This window comes from Polyodon spathula, chromosome 1 (assembly GCF_017654505.1).
Source record: "Polyodon spathula isolate WHYD16114869_AA chromosome 1, ASM1765450v1, whole genome shotgun sequence".
Taxonomy (NCBI): domain Eukaryota; kingdom Metazoa; phylum Chordata; class Actinopteri; order Acipenseriformes; family Polyodontidae; genus Polyodon; species Polyodon spathula.
In genome coordinates this window covers 16,045,693-16,062,721 of record NC_054534.1, presented here as the reverse complement: position 1 = coordinate 16,062,721, position 17,029 = coordinate 16,045,693, and the positions used below count along the sequence as shown (strand labels likewise).

General features: G+C 37.3%; 1 protein-coding gene across 2 annotated transcripts in view; it reads left to right on the top strand.

Annotated features, from left to right (window-relative positions):
* The window catches only part of LOC121314701 (uncharacterized protein KIAA1958-like), a 41,609-nt gene that overhangs the window by 16,456 nt on the left and 8,124 nt on the right, over positions 1-17,029 (top strand). The window contains exon 3 of one of the 2 annotated variants that reach the window (XM_041248242.1): positions 3,657-3,739. The exons of the other annotated variant lie outside the window; for it this stretch is intronic. Coding sequence (XP_041104176.1) covers positions 3,657-3,739 — 83 coding nt within the window. The remainder of the gene's footprint in view (positions 1-3,656; positions 3,740-17,029) is intronic. 2 annotated transcript variants of the gene reach the window in all.

Here is a 17,029-nt window from a genome sequence, read left to right as displayed (position 1 = left end):
AATGCTTATGTGAATACAGAAAAGGGTGTATAAAGATTCTGACCACCATGAAGATATACTGTAGTCCACATAAATCTACTGCCACCCTGAACAGCCTAGACATGTTTTAGGCTTTCATTTTTAGTGAATCAACCTCATTAAAACTTTTAATAACCTGTGTCTGCACAAGAGGAGCCTGAACAACTTCCTAGTTTTAACTAGTTCGTCGTCTGCCATCTTGCAGGGACTCTTGGTAAACTAACTATTGCTTTGTTACTGTGCATGGAATTATTCAGTGTAAAGTTGGTGGGTACAGAATTGAACCACGATAAATGTATAGGTTAGCATATTTACTTCACCAAGATACAGAAATCCTATGCACATGTACAAAACTATAACATTTGCAGACACTGTATCACGGATGGACCAATCAAATTACTCTCTAAAATGACCAATATTTAAATATCTTTTTATTATAAGGTTTTAGTTTAGAACAGAAAAGAAAATAGTGTTGAACATATGTAAGTATGGTAAGGATAGTACCTAGGTAAGGATCATACATATATAATTACATTCAATAAATCATAAGAATATGATACAACAATACTCCTTGACTCATGAGGAAAAGAAAGAGTAAATAAAATAAGTAAATAAGAATTAAAATAAATAGATTTAAAAAAAGGGGACATATACACATAAGAGATATGTTGGCCTATGTCCAAGTTTGGATATGTAAGTTCTCAAAGTATTCCATGAAGGGCAACCACACCTTGTGAAACTTGTCTTTGGAACCTCTTAATGTAAACTTAATTTTCTCCAATTTCAGATGTTGCATAACCTCCCTGATCCACTGTGTGTGTGAAGGTGGGGCAGCTTGCTTCCAATTCAAAAGTATCAGGCGCCTCGCCAGTAGGGACGAAAAAGCAATGACATCAGACTGGGTTTTTTGTAGGGCTGTGTCTGCTGGTAGAACTCCAAAGATTGGAATAAGTGGGTCGGGATCAATACTTAAATGAAAAATTAGGGAGAACTTTTCAAAAATAGAGGTCCAAAATGTAGCCAGTCCGGGACAGGACCAGAACATGTGGATTAAAGAGGCAGGAGTCTGTTTGCATCTATTACAGGCTGGGTCAATATCGGGATATATTTTTGCTAGCTTTTGTTTAGTCAGATGAGTACGATGTAGAATTTTAAATTGGATAAGCCCGTGTCTGATACAAGGGGAAGAAGAATGCACACGAGCTAGCACAGACGTCCACTGGTCATCTCGAAAAGTGATGCTCAGATCCTGCTCCCAGACTGTCTTCACTGTTGCTAATGACTGAGGACTCAAGTCAAAAATAATATTGTAGATTTTAGATATCAGACCTTTACCACTGGAGTTCAGCTCCAGCAAACTGCCAATAGGGATTAGAGGAGGCAAGGATGGAAATTGACTAAATAATCTTTTGGTAAAATGTCTCATTTGTAAATAGCGAAAAAGTGTGAACAAGGTAAATTAAATTTCAGGGAGAGCTGTTCAAATGAGGCAAACACATTATCGAAATATAATTGCTTTGGCCCCATGACCAACCTTTCTGAGATTGCCATGTTGGGAGTACAGTAGCTGAAGTATCAAACAATGCAGCCATTTAAGAAGTACGATTATATGTACTGTTACTTTAGCAGGACCGTTAGTACTATGTGCATACACAGTGTGTAATCTATATCGTGCTGAACTGTACTGTATATTGTTTAATAGTGGTAGGCTTTCTGAAATCTCTTCCTTGTGAAATTGCAGAGTAAATCCAAGTTAGATTTGCAGGCATCATTTCCTATGATTTATTCTTTTAATTACTTTGCTGTGGGTTGCTTGCAGCTCAAACCTAAAAACAGCCAGGGTGTAAATTTGATTTAAGAATGTGTAGTGGCAGTATTGAAAATATTTCCACAATGGATGTAGGCTTTAACTCCTTGGGTGTTACTGAACAAGCAATAGACTTCACAATAAAATACATTGCTTACTGTTGCTTACTATTGAGTACAATAAGTATTGCCACAAATATCTTCTTTAAAAATAATTGTTTTAATATTTGTATTCACCTTTCCAAAATTGTAAATCATATTCAGTCATTTTAATTTTGTTTTTACATTACAACATTACATCAAAGTGCCATACACTGTCCTCGAAATTTGTGTGCAACTTTTCTTTTGGACTATATTTTATAAAATAAGAAATCTCACTGTGTCTGTGGACTGAAGAATCATGATTGCTTTGAAAGGTGTATCTCGGATGTGTTTTTTTTTTTTTCACTGACTGTTTGGCAGATGACATCAGTTGCAAAACAAACTGTTTGCAACTGATTTCAAATGGGAAACACCCAGACAATAAAACGACATGTATGCAAGCGGTAACATAGATCTCGTACTGCTGTGTGAAAATGTGTGTGGCACAATATGAGCAGTAGGGATTTTTATAGTCAGTCAGTTCAAGGAGGAATTTGGCATGATTGTGTCATTTAACATGCATAAGCCAGAAGACTGGTTTAACTAATGAAATGTATCCATGTCTTTTGGAGCACTGCAGAGCTTTCTCTTAAAGCGCTGAACAATTTTGAAATTAGAAATTCAATAATAAGAAGAGTTTTTTTATGTTGTATTTTCTTTTGTGGCACATGTACTATAAAGAATGGTTGCAAGTACTGTATAACAAGGCTTGTAAGCAGTGAAAATCCACCACCAAGATTAAATAACATGACAGGTGCAGGTTCAAAAACAGAACAAAACAATTGCTGCTTAACAGGTGGCTGTGCATAGATTAATTAAAATCGTTCAGGGGTAGGCTTCCTTGGCTGCTCCAGTCCATTCTCAGGTGTTGATATCTGGTGCTGTTTCCCTATTCCATATTGACATTCTGATATATTAAACTGTACTTTGCAACATTTCAAAGTCATTTTCCTAATTCTTTTAGGTATTTTACACACCCAGTCCTTGTAGAGATCGAGTGCTTGTTTTTTATTATCACTTAAACTACACAAAAACAAAGTTGCTTTTTAAAATGTCCTTTTCCTGTAGATCTTTTGATTCTTGACTGCTTGTACCCAATGTCAATTTCCTGTATCAGAATAGTTATGAGATTTGCGTGCAAGTTAAGTATTTTAAGTTGTAGCTGGTGTCAACATGAACATTGATTAAAATAGAGCATCCAGGATGTAGCAAATGGTAACTGGGATGATATGTTAAAATAAGAAAACAGAATTAGGAACCAGTGCAACCTCTGGTTTCACAAATGAATAAATACTGTAGTTTAAAAAAAACAAAACAAACAAAAAAATTGATACACAAAATCTGACCCTTAAACATCATTCAATGTGTTGTTTTTCAAAGATTTTTTTTTTTTTAATTGTCCTCCATTGTTTAGAAATACATTTAATTTCTAATTTCTTTTCTGTTGACTGCCATGCACCTAGTATCGCAGGGCCTTGAGGATCTCAGTTTGATTTTTGCCTTAATCTTGTACATCATTTGTGAAACCGGAGTTGGCTTTTCAAACATAAGACAGGTATGTAATATTGTTTTCCACAAACCTACGCAAATTTTGTTTTTACCAGAAAAATAATCATTTTATTTTTAGATGTTCACGTTTGGGAGGTTAATTGTTTTGTTTTTCTTTTTTTAATTCTTGCTTTTCTTAATAGATATTGACGAAAGACAAGCCGAAGCAAACAGAGAACAGAACGAAAAGACCATCAGGAGCACCCAGACGTCACTTCGAAACTTCCGGGAGTTCCTTACTTCCAAATACCCAACGGAAACTCGGGAAGTCTACACGATTCCTTGCAACGAACTAGATGCCTACCTGGCTTCCTTCTTTGTGGATGCCAGACAAAAAGACGGTTCTGAATATGAACCCAACAGCTTGGCGAACTATCAGTGTGGACTGGAGCGTTACCTCAAGGAACACAAGTACACCTACAGCATCACAAGAGACAAAGATTTCAAACGTTCCCAGGAAGCCCTAAAGCAAAAGCAGATGGAACTTAAATTCAAAGGTAAGGGTAACAAGCCCCACAAATCCATGAAGCTCACCTTTGCCGATGAGCTGATCTTACGCAAAAGGGGCTTGTTGAGCCGCTTCAACCCAGAGGGACTACTCAACCTGGTGTGGCTGAATAACACAAAGGCGTTCGGGCACTGCGCTGGTTTTCATGGCTCCACATTAAAATGGGGTGATGTGCGTCTGCGAAAGACCGAGACCAACTTGGAGTGTCTAGAGTGGAGCTGCCCGGAAACGACTGACATCAACAACAAAACCAAGCGGGGCGGTGCAGAGTTCCGGATATATGCTGTGCCGCATGCACCCCAGACCTGTCCCGTGCAGGACTATAAGGAGTATGCCCAAAGGAGGCCGCCGGCCATGCGTTATGAGGACTCCCCTTTTTATTTATCTATCAAACCTGTTGTGAACCTGGCTGCCCTCCACTGGTACAATTGCCAAGCCCTGGGTAAAAACAAACTGGCCAAGATGGTCAAAACCATGTGTGAGAAGGGCAACATCCCTGGCAGGAAGACCAACTTCAGCGTCTACCAGAGCTGCAGTACCCTCTCGGAAGCACAGAGCAACCAGCTAGTGCTGATCTGTAACAATCTGAGCCAACAGGCTAGTCAATCCATGGCCACCCACTCCAGCGGCACTAACTTTGTCATCACTGGCTCTTTCGACTCTTCTTTGGATTCAACTTAAGTATTAGTTTTTTTGATACTGATTGTCCATCAGTGTGTTGGTTTTTTTTTTTTTTTAAAGTGTTTTTAAATTAAAAAGTGTTTTTTAAAAGATGATAACAAAGAAAATATTACTTTTTAAACACAAATTGATATAGCCAGTGCCTGCTAATAGTACCATAAGGCCCACTTATAAGACATGCTTATTCCCTGTTGCTTCATTTTTTTTAGGTAACAGGGATACCGTGTTACATAGGCATGTGTTCTGTCCCCTGTTACTTAGTCAAGCATTGAGTGACATTCTTTATTTCAGTCCATGACTGAAATACTGCCATTCATCTATTTGATTATTACACTGTGCAGAAACTACATACCATGCCATTTTTTGGGTCTTTTATGGTTCTAATGTATATTTTGCATTGTGCTCAAAAGCAAATGCCTGATGAACTGAACCAGTAGTCTGACGATTCAAAATTTGGTTCTTGCTAAGGAAGCGTAAACTTGTAATGCTGAAGTTATGAATGGATGCTTGTTGTTTTTCTCTTTATCTTTCTGTGCATTCCCAGAGATTCCTGGTACCTGGCCAAAGCTGGCCCTAAATGAGGAGGATAGTGGGTGTGGCCATCAGAAGCAATTAACAATGCTCTGTGCCTTGGATTGTGCTTGTTCGTCCACTAGCCAGTCCTTCTTTGTAACAGCTACTATTAACAATGGAAGGACTCTTCTTTTTGTTTTTCTGTATTTATTAGGTAATGTGTGGTAATCACGCACACAAACCGGTGTCAATGAAGCTGCCTACTTGTGTTAACATGTAGTCATGAGTAAAACCTTCTACAAAATCGGTGTGCGTGTGTGTGTGCTGGCTATTGCTTCAGTACCTGAAGTTATAAATGTCAAAATAAAAAGACAATCTAAAACAGACACGCGAGTAACACTTCAAACTCTGATCTTTTAATTAACTCAATTTCCAGTTTAATGGCACTTGAACACTTGGAGACATTGAATCATTTTTGCTTGTGTTTTTGTAAATTTGAACAGGTGTTTTTCTCTTTGCCAAAAAATAGGAGTTAGACTGGAGTTAATGTCATGTTCTGTAACACTAGGTCTGTTGTTTTGAGAGGTCAACCAGAAAAGCCTAGCAATCCTTAATAACTTATTGACAATGTATTAAGAACAGAAATATTTAATATTACAAATTTTAACCCCCAAAAAAGAAAACAAGTCAACTTAAGGTCATGTATCCATTTACTGATAGTATGTACTGCTGTTAATTGTTGTGACACTAAAATGTCTCAGTGCTTTTTAAATTAAGGTTAAGTTAAACTGAAGGTGCTTTGAATTTTACAAAGATCTCTAAAATAAGGTTTCTCGTTTAGATGTTTGGTATTATTAAAGGACCGAGCTTAGCAACAGCTGCAGTCCTAAAGGAGTCACAGCTCAAGCTCAGAAATACAGTAGCATAACTTCACAAAGTACTCAGTCAAAATACTATGTTTTAGACTGTTAAAGACATCCAGAAAGGTCTGTTTCAATAAAAGTGTTCACTTTAAAATGAGTCAAGCCCACATGGATTAGTCTTTTGCCCTCTAGCATAGGAGAACATAGATCCTCCATAACAATCCTTCAGAATGTACGCAAAAAAGAGAGCAAGATTCAAAACGCATTCCATTCCTTTGTATCAGTAAAAGTCAATGAAAAATATAGGACTCATATTGTCACATTATGTTTGTGAAATTTACTTCAGAAGTGGAGTCATTGTCAAAGTATTTCCCTATAACCAAATAAATGGCAGCACGAGTTTCTTTTCTGATCCACTTTTCTGATGCAGTTCTTTGTATTGGAAAGCCAAGTGTCTGAGAAACAAACTCCATAAAGAGCTGATCTAAACATATGGCATGTCTAAATACTGTTAAAATACTTGAAATTCTCACTGTAATGGGGACTTGGTTCCAAGCAGCCAAAAGCAATCCAGTACCACAAATATAAATAAAAGCACATTAAAAATGGATTGACAAAAACAATTAGAATCCAATTAGCATTAATGCTTTTCCAAGGGTATAACTACTTGGTAATTGACCGTGGCTGGTTTTACAGACCCAGATTAGCCCTAGTGTTGGGCTACCTAATGTTATTTTAGGTAAGAGTAATTGTGCTGATCCGGGGCTGTGAAACCAACCACTTTGCTTTCTTTAAGTGCCCTAGTCTGTGGCCTTTGACATTTAACTCTCACTGCAAGCATTTCTAAGTATGCCTGCTGAGCCCGATATTAAGTATAAATACAGAGCCAACTCTGTCTTCTTGTTAAACGCCAGCGATGTGTGAAGAAGAAATGCACTCTGCTATTAAATTACCGCATTCCATTAAGGGATACAGTCATATTGCAAGTTTCAAAACATTAAAGAATCCTTGTAAAAGTAGCAGTGGGGGGTTTAAAAAGGCCAGGGTGGACTTGTGCATTTAAACAGGGAGTATACTCAGGAAGAGGAATCAAGGCATTCTAAACATGTCATTGACAAAGTAAGATGATTTATGTTTGCATGACATATCGTCTGCAGTCATGATAAATTACATTGAGATATTAATTCTGAAAAAAAACACAATTACACCAGAAGTGCAATATTTACTGCAGCTATCTGAAAAACAAATGATTAATGCATGTTGTTGAAAAGCGATAGAATCCACAACTAATTGGCATACGAAATGTTCCAATTTAATTGAAATTGATGCGTGTCTAATCTCCAAGGGAGGATCACTTTAGAGACTCAAACGAAAGAAGTACATTAATCTAATAAATACTCCATTAAAAAAGTATTCCAGTCTAACCACATAGATACTATACTTTTTTCTTTTTCATTTGCTTTAGTTTTGTTTGTTTCTATTATTATTATTATTATTATTATTATTATTATTATTATTATTATTAAGTTGCTCTAAGCATTATATTTAAAAGTGATAGTGGTTCTCGTTGTTATTTTACTCTGTGTGCAAGGCCTGTATTTGGCTTAAAGAAGTGTTCAAAATACTGAATTTCAGATATCCATATGTGTTTGAAAACATTACAAACACCATAACAATATTTCTGGTAAAACATTGGTGCTTATTATTTTAAGCATCTCATGTTTTACTTTTTGTAAAAAATAACCATCTTATAGAAGGATACTGAACATAATGTAAGGCTGCTAGTTACTGCTAGGTACAGTTAAATTTATAAATACACAGTATAAAGTCTATGTTGTCTTCCTTTTCTGTGTGCAAATCCACAAACGAATGAATGGTGCCTTTTTAAATTGTTGATTTAGTATATGTATGTTTGATGTTGTAAAACACTTCCCAAGAATGTGTAATGTTCTTTACTGGAAATAGAGACATTGTTGGTTTTTTAAACTTCATTTGGAAACTACATTTTATATGTATGAACAATTTTTGTGAGAAAGGGGCACATCAGAAAAGTTCAAGTCCTTATGCATTAGTCTATTTATGATTGCGTCGATGGCTGTCATGTTACTTTTATTGTAAAGCAAGAACTATTATTATCTGCTACTGCTGCTACAGGCAGTTCCATTGATTACTTATTCAGTGATGTGTTACACTAATTAAGGCTGTGCCATTTTGACTGATGTCCTTTGTAAAGATTTAGCTTTGTACTCTAAGTGTTTAGGTTTTGCACATAGGGGACCTGTTTGCCTGGAAAATGATTAAGCCTCATTATTTAATGAAGTGCTGAAATTTAATATGGTCTCTCTTCCCCCCTTATATATATTTTTTTTTTCTTTACAATGCCTATAGCAAATCTACACCCCCTTGAACTTTTTTCCATTTTGTTGTGTCAGTGCCTCAGAATTCAATGCATTTAAATGAGGATTTTGTTCCATTATCTGCACACCATACTCCACACTGTTAAGGGAAAATAAGTATATATTAAAAATACAAAACTGAAAGATCATAATTGTATAAGCTTCCACCCCCCTGAGTTAATACTCTCTACCAACTTTGCACGCCTAGATTTGGCAATATTTGACCATTGTTCTTTACAAAACTGTTCCAGCTCTGTCAAGTTCCTTGGGGAGCGTTAATGGACAGCAATCTTCAAGTCATGCCACAAATATTCGATTGGATTCAGGTTGGGGCTCTGACTGGGCCACTCAAGGACATTTACCTTTTTGTTCCTTAGCCACTCCAGTGTAGCTTTGGCTGTGTGCTTTGGGTCATTGTCATGCTGAAAGGTGAACTTCCGTCCCAGTTTCAGCTTTCTGGCAGAGGGCAGCAGGTTTTCCTCAAGGACTTCTCTGCACTATGTTCCTTTCATTTTCCCTTCTATCCTGACAAGTGCCCCAGTCCCTGCCGATGAGAAACATAAGAACATAAGAAAGTTTACAAACGAGAGGAGGTCATTCGGCCCATCTTGCTCGTTTGGTTGTTAGTAGCTTATTGATCCCAAAATCTCATCAAGCAGCTTCTTGAAGGATCCCAGGGTGTCCGCTTCAACAACATTACTGGGGAGTTGATTCCAGACCCTCACAATTCTCTGTGTAAAAAAGTGCCTCCTATTTTCTGTTCTGAATGCCCCTTTGTCTGACCTCCATTTGTGACCCCTGGTCCTTGTTTCTTTTTTCAGGCTGAAAAAGCCCCTTGGGTCGACACTGTCAATACCGTTTAGAATTTTGAATGCTTGAATTAGGTCGCCATGTAGTCTTCTTTGTTCAAGACTGAACAGATTCAATTCTTTTAGCCTGTCTGCATATGACATGCCTTTTAAGCCCGGAATAATTCTGGTCACTCTTCTTTGCACTCTTTCTAGAGCAGCAATATCTTTTTTATAGTGAGGTGACCAGAACTGCACACAATATTCAAGATGAGGTCTTACTAGTGCATTGTACAGTTTTAACATTACTTCCCTTGATTTAAATTCAACACTTTTCACAATGTATCCGAGCATCTTGTTAGCCTTTTTTATAGCTTCCCCACATTGTCTAGATGAAGACATTTCTGAGTCAACAAAAACTCCTAGGTCTTTTTCATAGATTCCTTCTCCAATTTCAGTATCTCCCATATGATATTTTTAATGTACATTTTTATTTCCTGCGTGCAGTACTTTACACTTTTCTCTATTAAATGTCTATTGCCATGTGTCTGCTCAGTTCTGAATCTTGTCTAGATCATTTTGAATGACCTTTGCTGCTGCAACAGTGTTTGCCACTCCTCCTACTTTTGTGTCGTCTGCAAATTTAACAAGTTTGGGTCTCATGATGCTGCCTCCACCATGCTTCACAGTAGGGATGGTGTTCTTTGGGTGATGCGCTGTGTTAGATTTGCGCCAAAAAATAACACTTTGCATTTAGGCCAGAAAGTTCCATTTTAGTTTAGTTTTTGCCACATGGCTACAGAATCTCCTCAGTGTTTTTTTGCATACTTCAAACGGGATTCAAGGTGGGGTTTCTTGAATAATGGCTTCATTCTTGCCACCCTACCATACAGGCCAGATTTGTAGAGTGCTAGGGATATTGTTGTCACATGCACACTTTGACCAGTCTTGACCATAAAAGCCTGTAGCTCTTGCAAAGTTGCCATTGGCCTCTTGGTACCCTCTCTGATCAGTCTCCTTCTTGCTCGGCCATCCAGTTTGGAGGGACTCCCTGATCTAGGTAGAGTCTTGATGGTGCCATACACCTTCCATTTCTTAATAATCATCTTGACCATGCTCTAAGAGATATTCCTTAAAGGCCTTAAAGGCCTTTGATATTTTTTTTTATACCCATCCCCTGATCTGTGCCTTTCAAAAACGTTGTCCCAGAGTCATTTGAAAGCGTCTTGGTGCTCATGGTTGAGGCTTTGCTTTGAAATGCACAACCCAGCAGAGGGATTCTACAGGAACTGCTGAAGTTATCCTGAAATCATGTGAATCACTACAATTTAATACAGGTGAAGGCCACTTAACTTAGTGTGGGATTTTCAAGACGATTGGTTACACCTGAGGTAATTTTAGGATTGCTATTACAAAGGGGTGGACACTTATCCAACCAAGCTATTTCAGTTTTTATTGTTAATTAATTTTTAAAAAATTTCACTTGGAAGTTGTGGGGTAGGATATGTAGATAAATTTTAAAAAACTATTTTAATTCCAGGCTATAAGGCAACAAAGGTGAAAATTTTGAAAGGGGGTGTAGACTTTACATGAAGTGTGTGTGTGTGTGTGTGTATATATAATTAGGGCTGTTTCATTGTTTAATCTGTAGGCATTAGTTCACATTTTTAATAAAGGTAACGATCTTATAGTCCTGCATAGTAATACTTCTAAATCAATAGAATCTAAAATAAAATAATCCCAATGGAAATCTGGTCTTTTTAAAAGCATTTTTGTTCATTTTTAATTTTTTCAGTAAATGTAACAATTATTCATTCGGCCACTGTCAGTGACATACCTGAAAACACAAGATAGCTGAGCTGGGTTTCCCATTACATCTACGTTCTTGGCTTCCTGTACTCCGTTTTATTGCCTCTAGCAAAACCTGAGACCTGAGAGATTAAGTCATTCTGAATCTTTTTAGAGGTACCCGCGAATACTATGGCTATTGACAAGTGATTTCTTTTTAATTGACAGCTACCGGTAAGCCACGGATACCTTTTAATAATTTCAGTTTTGGAAGTGGTGAGTATATCCTTTCCCTTCCTGTGTTGTTTCAGGTATTTGTGGTAGATACCTCCCTTTTTTTTCTGAGAAAGTTGTTCTTGAAAATTGATTTGCAACCAAATCGACTACGATGCCTCCATTGTCGGATGAAATTTTACTTTGACGTTCTCAACGTAATTCTCAGTCATTCTCTATAATGAGCAATATTGTGCAAAATTGAGCTATTGTTACAAGGCTTAAGGCCTAGCATATTCATATGCCGCCTCTGCTCACTCATGATTGGACAGCTGCAAAACCAGGGCAGATCTTTGACTCTCCCATTGGTTAAACTTACTCGGCTGAGAATACCTTCAACTGTTTGTCCCACCTCTGCTCACTTATGATTGGACTGCTGCTGCGAAAATTCAGATCTTCTATTGGTTAGTTTTATTTTATACACAAAAATAAAATTCTACATGATTTAAATTGGCGGTGGGGGGGAAGATGATCTACGATCAACTCTTTAGTTAATCGGTCTGATTTTAATCTATTAATCGAAGCAGCCCTAATATATAATATGCTGTGACATATTAAGAAAAGCTTGAAGTTATCCTTTGTGTTTTAAATGGATTGTGATATGATCAGCACTGTGTACCTTTTGGTGGAGAAAACCATGGTGTACAGGAAGTGCCAAATGTGTAAACAAACAAACAAACCAACAAAGCTGTTGCAACAGGGTGACATGTTACATGCGTGGGTAGTCTCTGGAAAATACAGACACAGAGCATTGGTGTTGATACGCCACACAGGCGCGCAGATTTAATTTGAACACCAAACTGACAATAGGGTACCAGCGATGGTAGCCCTAGTGTCACATTTAATAAAGAAATAAAAACAAAAACCAAAGCTAAAAAATAAAATGTTGCCACACAAAGTGACGAGTGCTAGTCCCACTACAACGAACATCCCACTCCAGGAACCTACTACTCTACGGTAACCCTCTCTTTACTGTTTTGTTCCACATCCCCTAAGCTGACCTACTTCTGTTCTGTTGCTTCCAAAGTCCCAGCCTGCCAGCGACTCTGGGCAATTCCGACAGTCCTGGCTGGGCAGAGCCTTCACAGGCACCGTCTTGCAGTTTAAAGGGTCCCGTGGTAGCAGTTCCTGCAGAGCAGACTGTCCCCGCTTCGATGTAAACAAACACAGCGCCCGTCTGTGTGTCAATGGCATTACAATCGCCCAGAGTTGTAGCGCAGCCTGTTTTTGAGCTCTGCGCAGCATCCCCAGGCACACCCCTCAGCCAGTTCAGACCTCAAGATTATCTTAGCTCAGGGCCAGTCTACCACTCAGCTGGTTGCTTAGCAACGCATCTTAAATCACAGGCACACACACACTTGTGCAGGAATCAGTGAACCCTCTCCCTGTTACAGCTGTAGACAAAAATATATAAATATATCCTGCGTCATTTACTTTATTTACTCCCAAAGCCCAATAACTGCTTTTAAGGTCATTGAAGCCACAGAAATAAATAATTTTCAAAATTACTGTTTTTTAAAACAGTGCATGTAAATCGCTCCACGTTATGTGGTCGTACTTTAACATTTCAAGGTATGTGTGGGATGAACTCATCTTTAAAGGTGAAAGATACTCTTATTTATTTTCTGCCTTGAGAAATGTGAAACTAAATCTTAATGGTTAAAAGGCAGATTTGTCTTTTACCAAAATGTACCTAGACTGGAAATGATTATGAGCACTAGTGACATTTTACCGGTAAAGGATGTACTGTGAAATATCAGACTATTGTGCCATCTGCTTTGGATAAGTGCAAGGCTTGATATAAAATGATACCATGTATTGTTGTAAAAATTCTTTTGAAAGCCACCTATACTGGTTAGCACTTTGACAATCGCCCCCACAATTCTGGTTTAATATACAGAACTATCTGCAGTATTTATGCTAATGAAGTTCTTGTTAGGATTTGTGATTAATCTTTATGAACAGAAAGGTTATACAGTTGCTGAAGACATGACTAAAGAGATCCCCTCTACTCTTTACTCTGTTTATAGGTCGTTAATGCTTTTTTGTGCATGCTACAGCAAGAATGTGGGCCGTGTATGTAGAAGCTAATGTAGTGTCTGATCAATAAACTTTCCGATTCCAAAGACGTCATTGCCTCAGTGTGTTCATTCAGGAATTAATTCATTCAAATCTTGAACTAAAAATGGTCATCCAAGACCGTAATCTGTTTCCTTCACCAGCATCCTGGAACAAGAGATCAGTACAATGCAGAACACAAAACACAACATAATAACATAGTTAAAGAACACAGGGTTCAAAACAAAAAAAAGACCTCATAGCTGGTAACTTCTGTAAAATGTTTTGGAGTAAAACAAAGAAGAGCTGTTTCACTTAATGGATCATTAAAATATGTGCATATACTTGTAGGGAAATACATTTTGATAAATAATTTTTTATCAAAAATACTTTATATGTATAAAAGAAAATAATATTAATACAATCGTATAAACATTAGATACAAGCAAGCAAAGCCACGCAGGTCACAGCATGCCCTAATGTATACTTTTGTATCATAACACAGACGTCCGTGGAGTCAAATCAAAGAATTGACTGACGATTCAAACAAAAATATTACATTAAATACTATGAATATATTAGCATTTCCACCCCAATTCCCTATATTCTCTTCTAATCCGTACGGATCCACCCTGCTATCACACACCTTCAACACACCTCCTGGTAAGGGGGGAAACTCGCCCAAATCTATAACATTCTGTAGTGCATCACATTTAAGCATTTTACAGACTATCTTAACCTAATCTGTTAGAAACTGTTTCAAACTAGTTCTTTGTTTGTGGTGTTCTGTTTTCACCCTGTATCTCCACTCCTCCACACATCTTGATTAGACTCCTGCTAACTTTGGCTCTCTGCCCAGACGCCACGATATGAGAGACTGCAAATGTCTGTCTTAGGTAGTTACATGTGCTTTAAGCTGTATCAAAATATGAAAATAAAACTAACATATAACCAATGAAACTTATAATCAAATACATAATTAATACTTTATGTAGAATGTCATCTCCTACATATTGTACATGCATTCAGTGATGCAAGGTATTTAGTGTTAGATTTATTACCAAGAAAATAAATCTGCTACTATTAATACAAAACTATAAACAATATAATCAATTTTTTTATTATAATGCATTTTTTATTATTAATATCTTTTGATTTTAAATACTCAAACTACAGAATATTTGTTTGTGGGGAAGGATAAGATGACTGATATAATGTTCTTTTTTTTCCGGATGATGAAGTTCTTTAAGGTCTTGTCTTCATGCTAGGTACACAACTGTACCTAGTATGATAATTGAGGTATTGACTTGTGACATTTAACTTTCTGGGACATAGAGACACTTCAAGCTATTGTATTAATATTTATTACACGGCTGTATTCGATGATTTGTTTTTATTTTTAATTAAGTTTCATTACCATTGTTGTCCAGTAAATATTTACTGTTTCACTGCAACTCATTATTTTAACCTTTGGCCATATGATTGATACAGTCTGCACACTTTGAGATTCTGTCTCAGTTGGTACACACCTGTGTTCAGTTATTATTTTTTAGTTCAGATCCATTATTGTTGTTGCCAAATGAACAATAACTGTGTCATTGTCATATCAGTTTTACCAGTGGCCCATGGGCTGCAGCTCTGTGGATGTCCGTGGGGAAAAATAATTTGTTAGCGATCAATGATCTGTCATGTTAAAAACATTGCCCTGAATTCAAACTTTAAAAAAATGTCTAAAATTAAAAGTCCCCCGTCACAAAGACGGCTGGAGTGGGTGACATCAGACCAGAAACAGGAAATAAATAACAAAAGAGGTGGAGTTTGGTGGAGCTGAGCGAATGGTTTCGCTCAGCATTTAATAAATAAACAGAACAGAAAATAAAAAGGTTGTAACAAAAACAGCACACGGCACGTGAAACCAAAATAAACAGACAAACAAAACGGACTAAAACTTAAACAAACAGTGGACTAACAGACAAACAAGGTGAGTGAAAACAACGGTCATATAAATAACTTTGTTTCGTTTTCTCGTTCTTAATTCTCTCCTCTCCACACCCGTTCTCCACTCACCGAACACACAACCCAGAGTGGGTGAAAACATGCAGCTTTTATGAATGATTGCTAATCAATCATTCAATTTGAGTTGCGGTACAACTGCACGTGAATTAATAAAGTGCAATTCCCTGTGCTCACATATTACATTTTACTTGCACGTGAAGTGCTGAGCAATCCTCGTGCCTAAATACAAATATACATTTTAAACACTCATGTTACACCGACCCGTTTATGTTCCGTGTACCAATGACTATACAACAACATTAAAACACAACACATAACACAAAATATACACAGGGGTGGGCACTTTGCCACAGTCCTGCATAGTGCAAATACGTTTCTCAGGCCTTACCAGTTCATTTTTGTCAAACTAGTGTGGATGCTTCACAATCAGAAGTAGCTGTTAAGAAGTAAAACGATAAAGTTGAGCAAGTAATGGAGTTTTATGCAAATGACTTTGATGTGCAGAGATTAAAACTTCAACATCAAGTGTTCATGATGTCATCACATTTCTAAAAACTAAAGGAAATTAACATTTGTGAAATATGCTGCATGAAGTACTGCACGTTTTTAAGAATCCTTGACTGCACCCGTTTCATCCTGCATTGCAGAACGCTCATTCTCCAGCCTCAAAAGACAAAAGAACTATCATTGGTCACCAGTGGAATAGTAGAGGTACATTTCAAAGTTCCTAATGGCTTGAATTGGTTTTTAGTTCAGCACCTGTTCCAGTGCAATGGTAGATATATTTTGTGTCTGTGTAATATAATGTCAAGCCTTAATTTAGGATTGTAATTGCAATAGATTTGCTGTGACATTGTGCAAGTTTTGAATTACAATCTTAAATGCATAAGTACTGAAACCTTAATAAACGAACAAGATTAATAAACAATGCAACCTAGAATAACAGCAACATAAAGTAACTGCAGTCCCATGAGACTTTGCTCAAGCCTTTGTTTTGTTACATAATTTATTTTTGTAATTTTGCATGTTTCTGACAGTGGCATATTTTTGTAGGCCTTGTCAAACTGCCACTAACTAATAAGGATAAGTCATGTTGTTGGTGGAGAAAAGATTAAGGCAGACCCAGAAGCTTATGCAGCCTTCTTAGCTGCTGAATATGACCCTGGAAAACATGTGGTCAAGCGAATTGCAGATTTAACAGAAATAGAATAAAAACTATAAATCTGATTATTGGCGTCAGAAAAAAGGCAACATCTTACTGTATTTGGGAAAGTCCCAGCTCTCCCCAGCCCTTAACCTCCAGACAACTTTCAACCGGGAGTAAGAAAATCAGAGATCACTGGAAGGTTTACATACTGAACAAAAGTCTTGGGAGTTCTGTGTGACAAGAAACAGTATCAGCTTGCAGAATTCTGGGGAAAAGCCGCATAATCTTTGCCTTTGTGTTTTCTTAAGAAATAGAGCATGATGGAGATACTTTACAAGCTTGACATACAGTATTTGGTCAAAGACAGCCTGAAGAAAGTAATGAAACGTGTCTTGCTCGGAGCCCTAGAAATATTTTCTATTGATGCTTTAGGTTATTCTAGGTATGCAAGTCTGTGGGGTTGAAGGTTTGATGTCAGCACACGG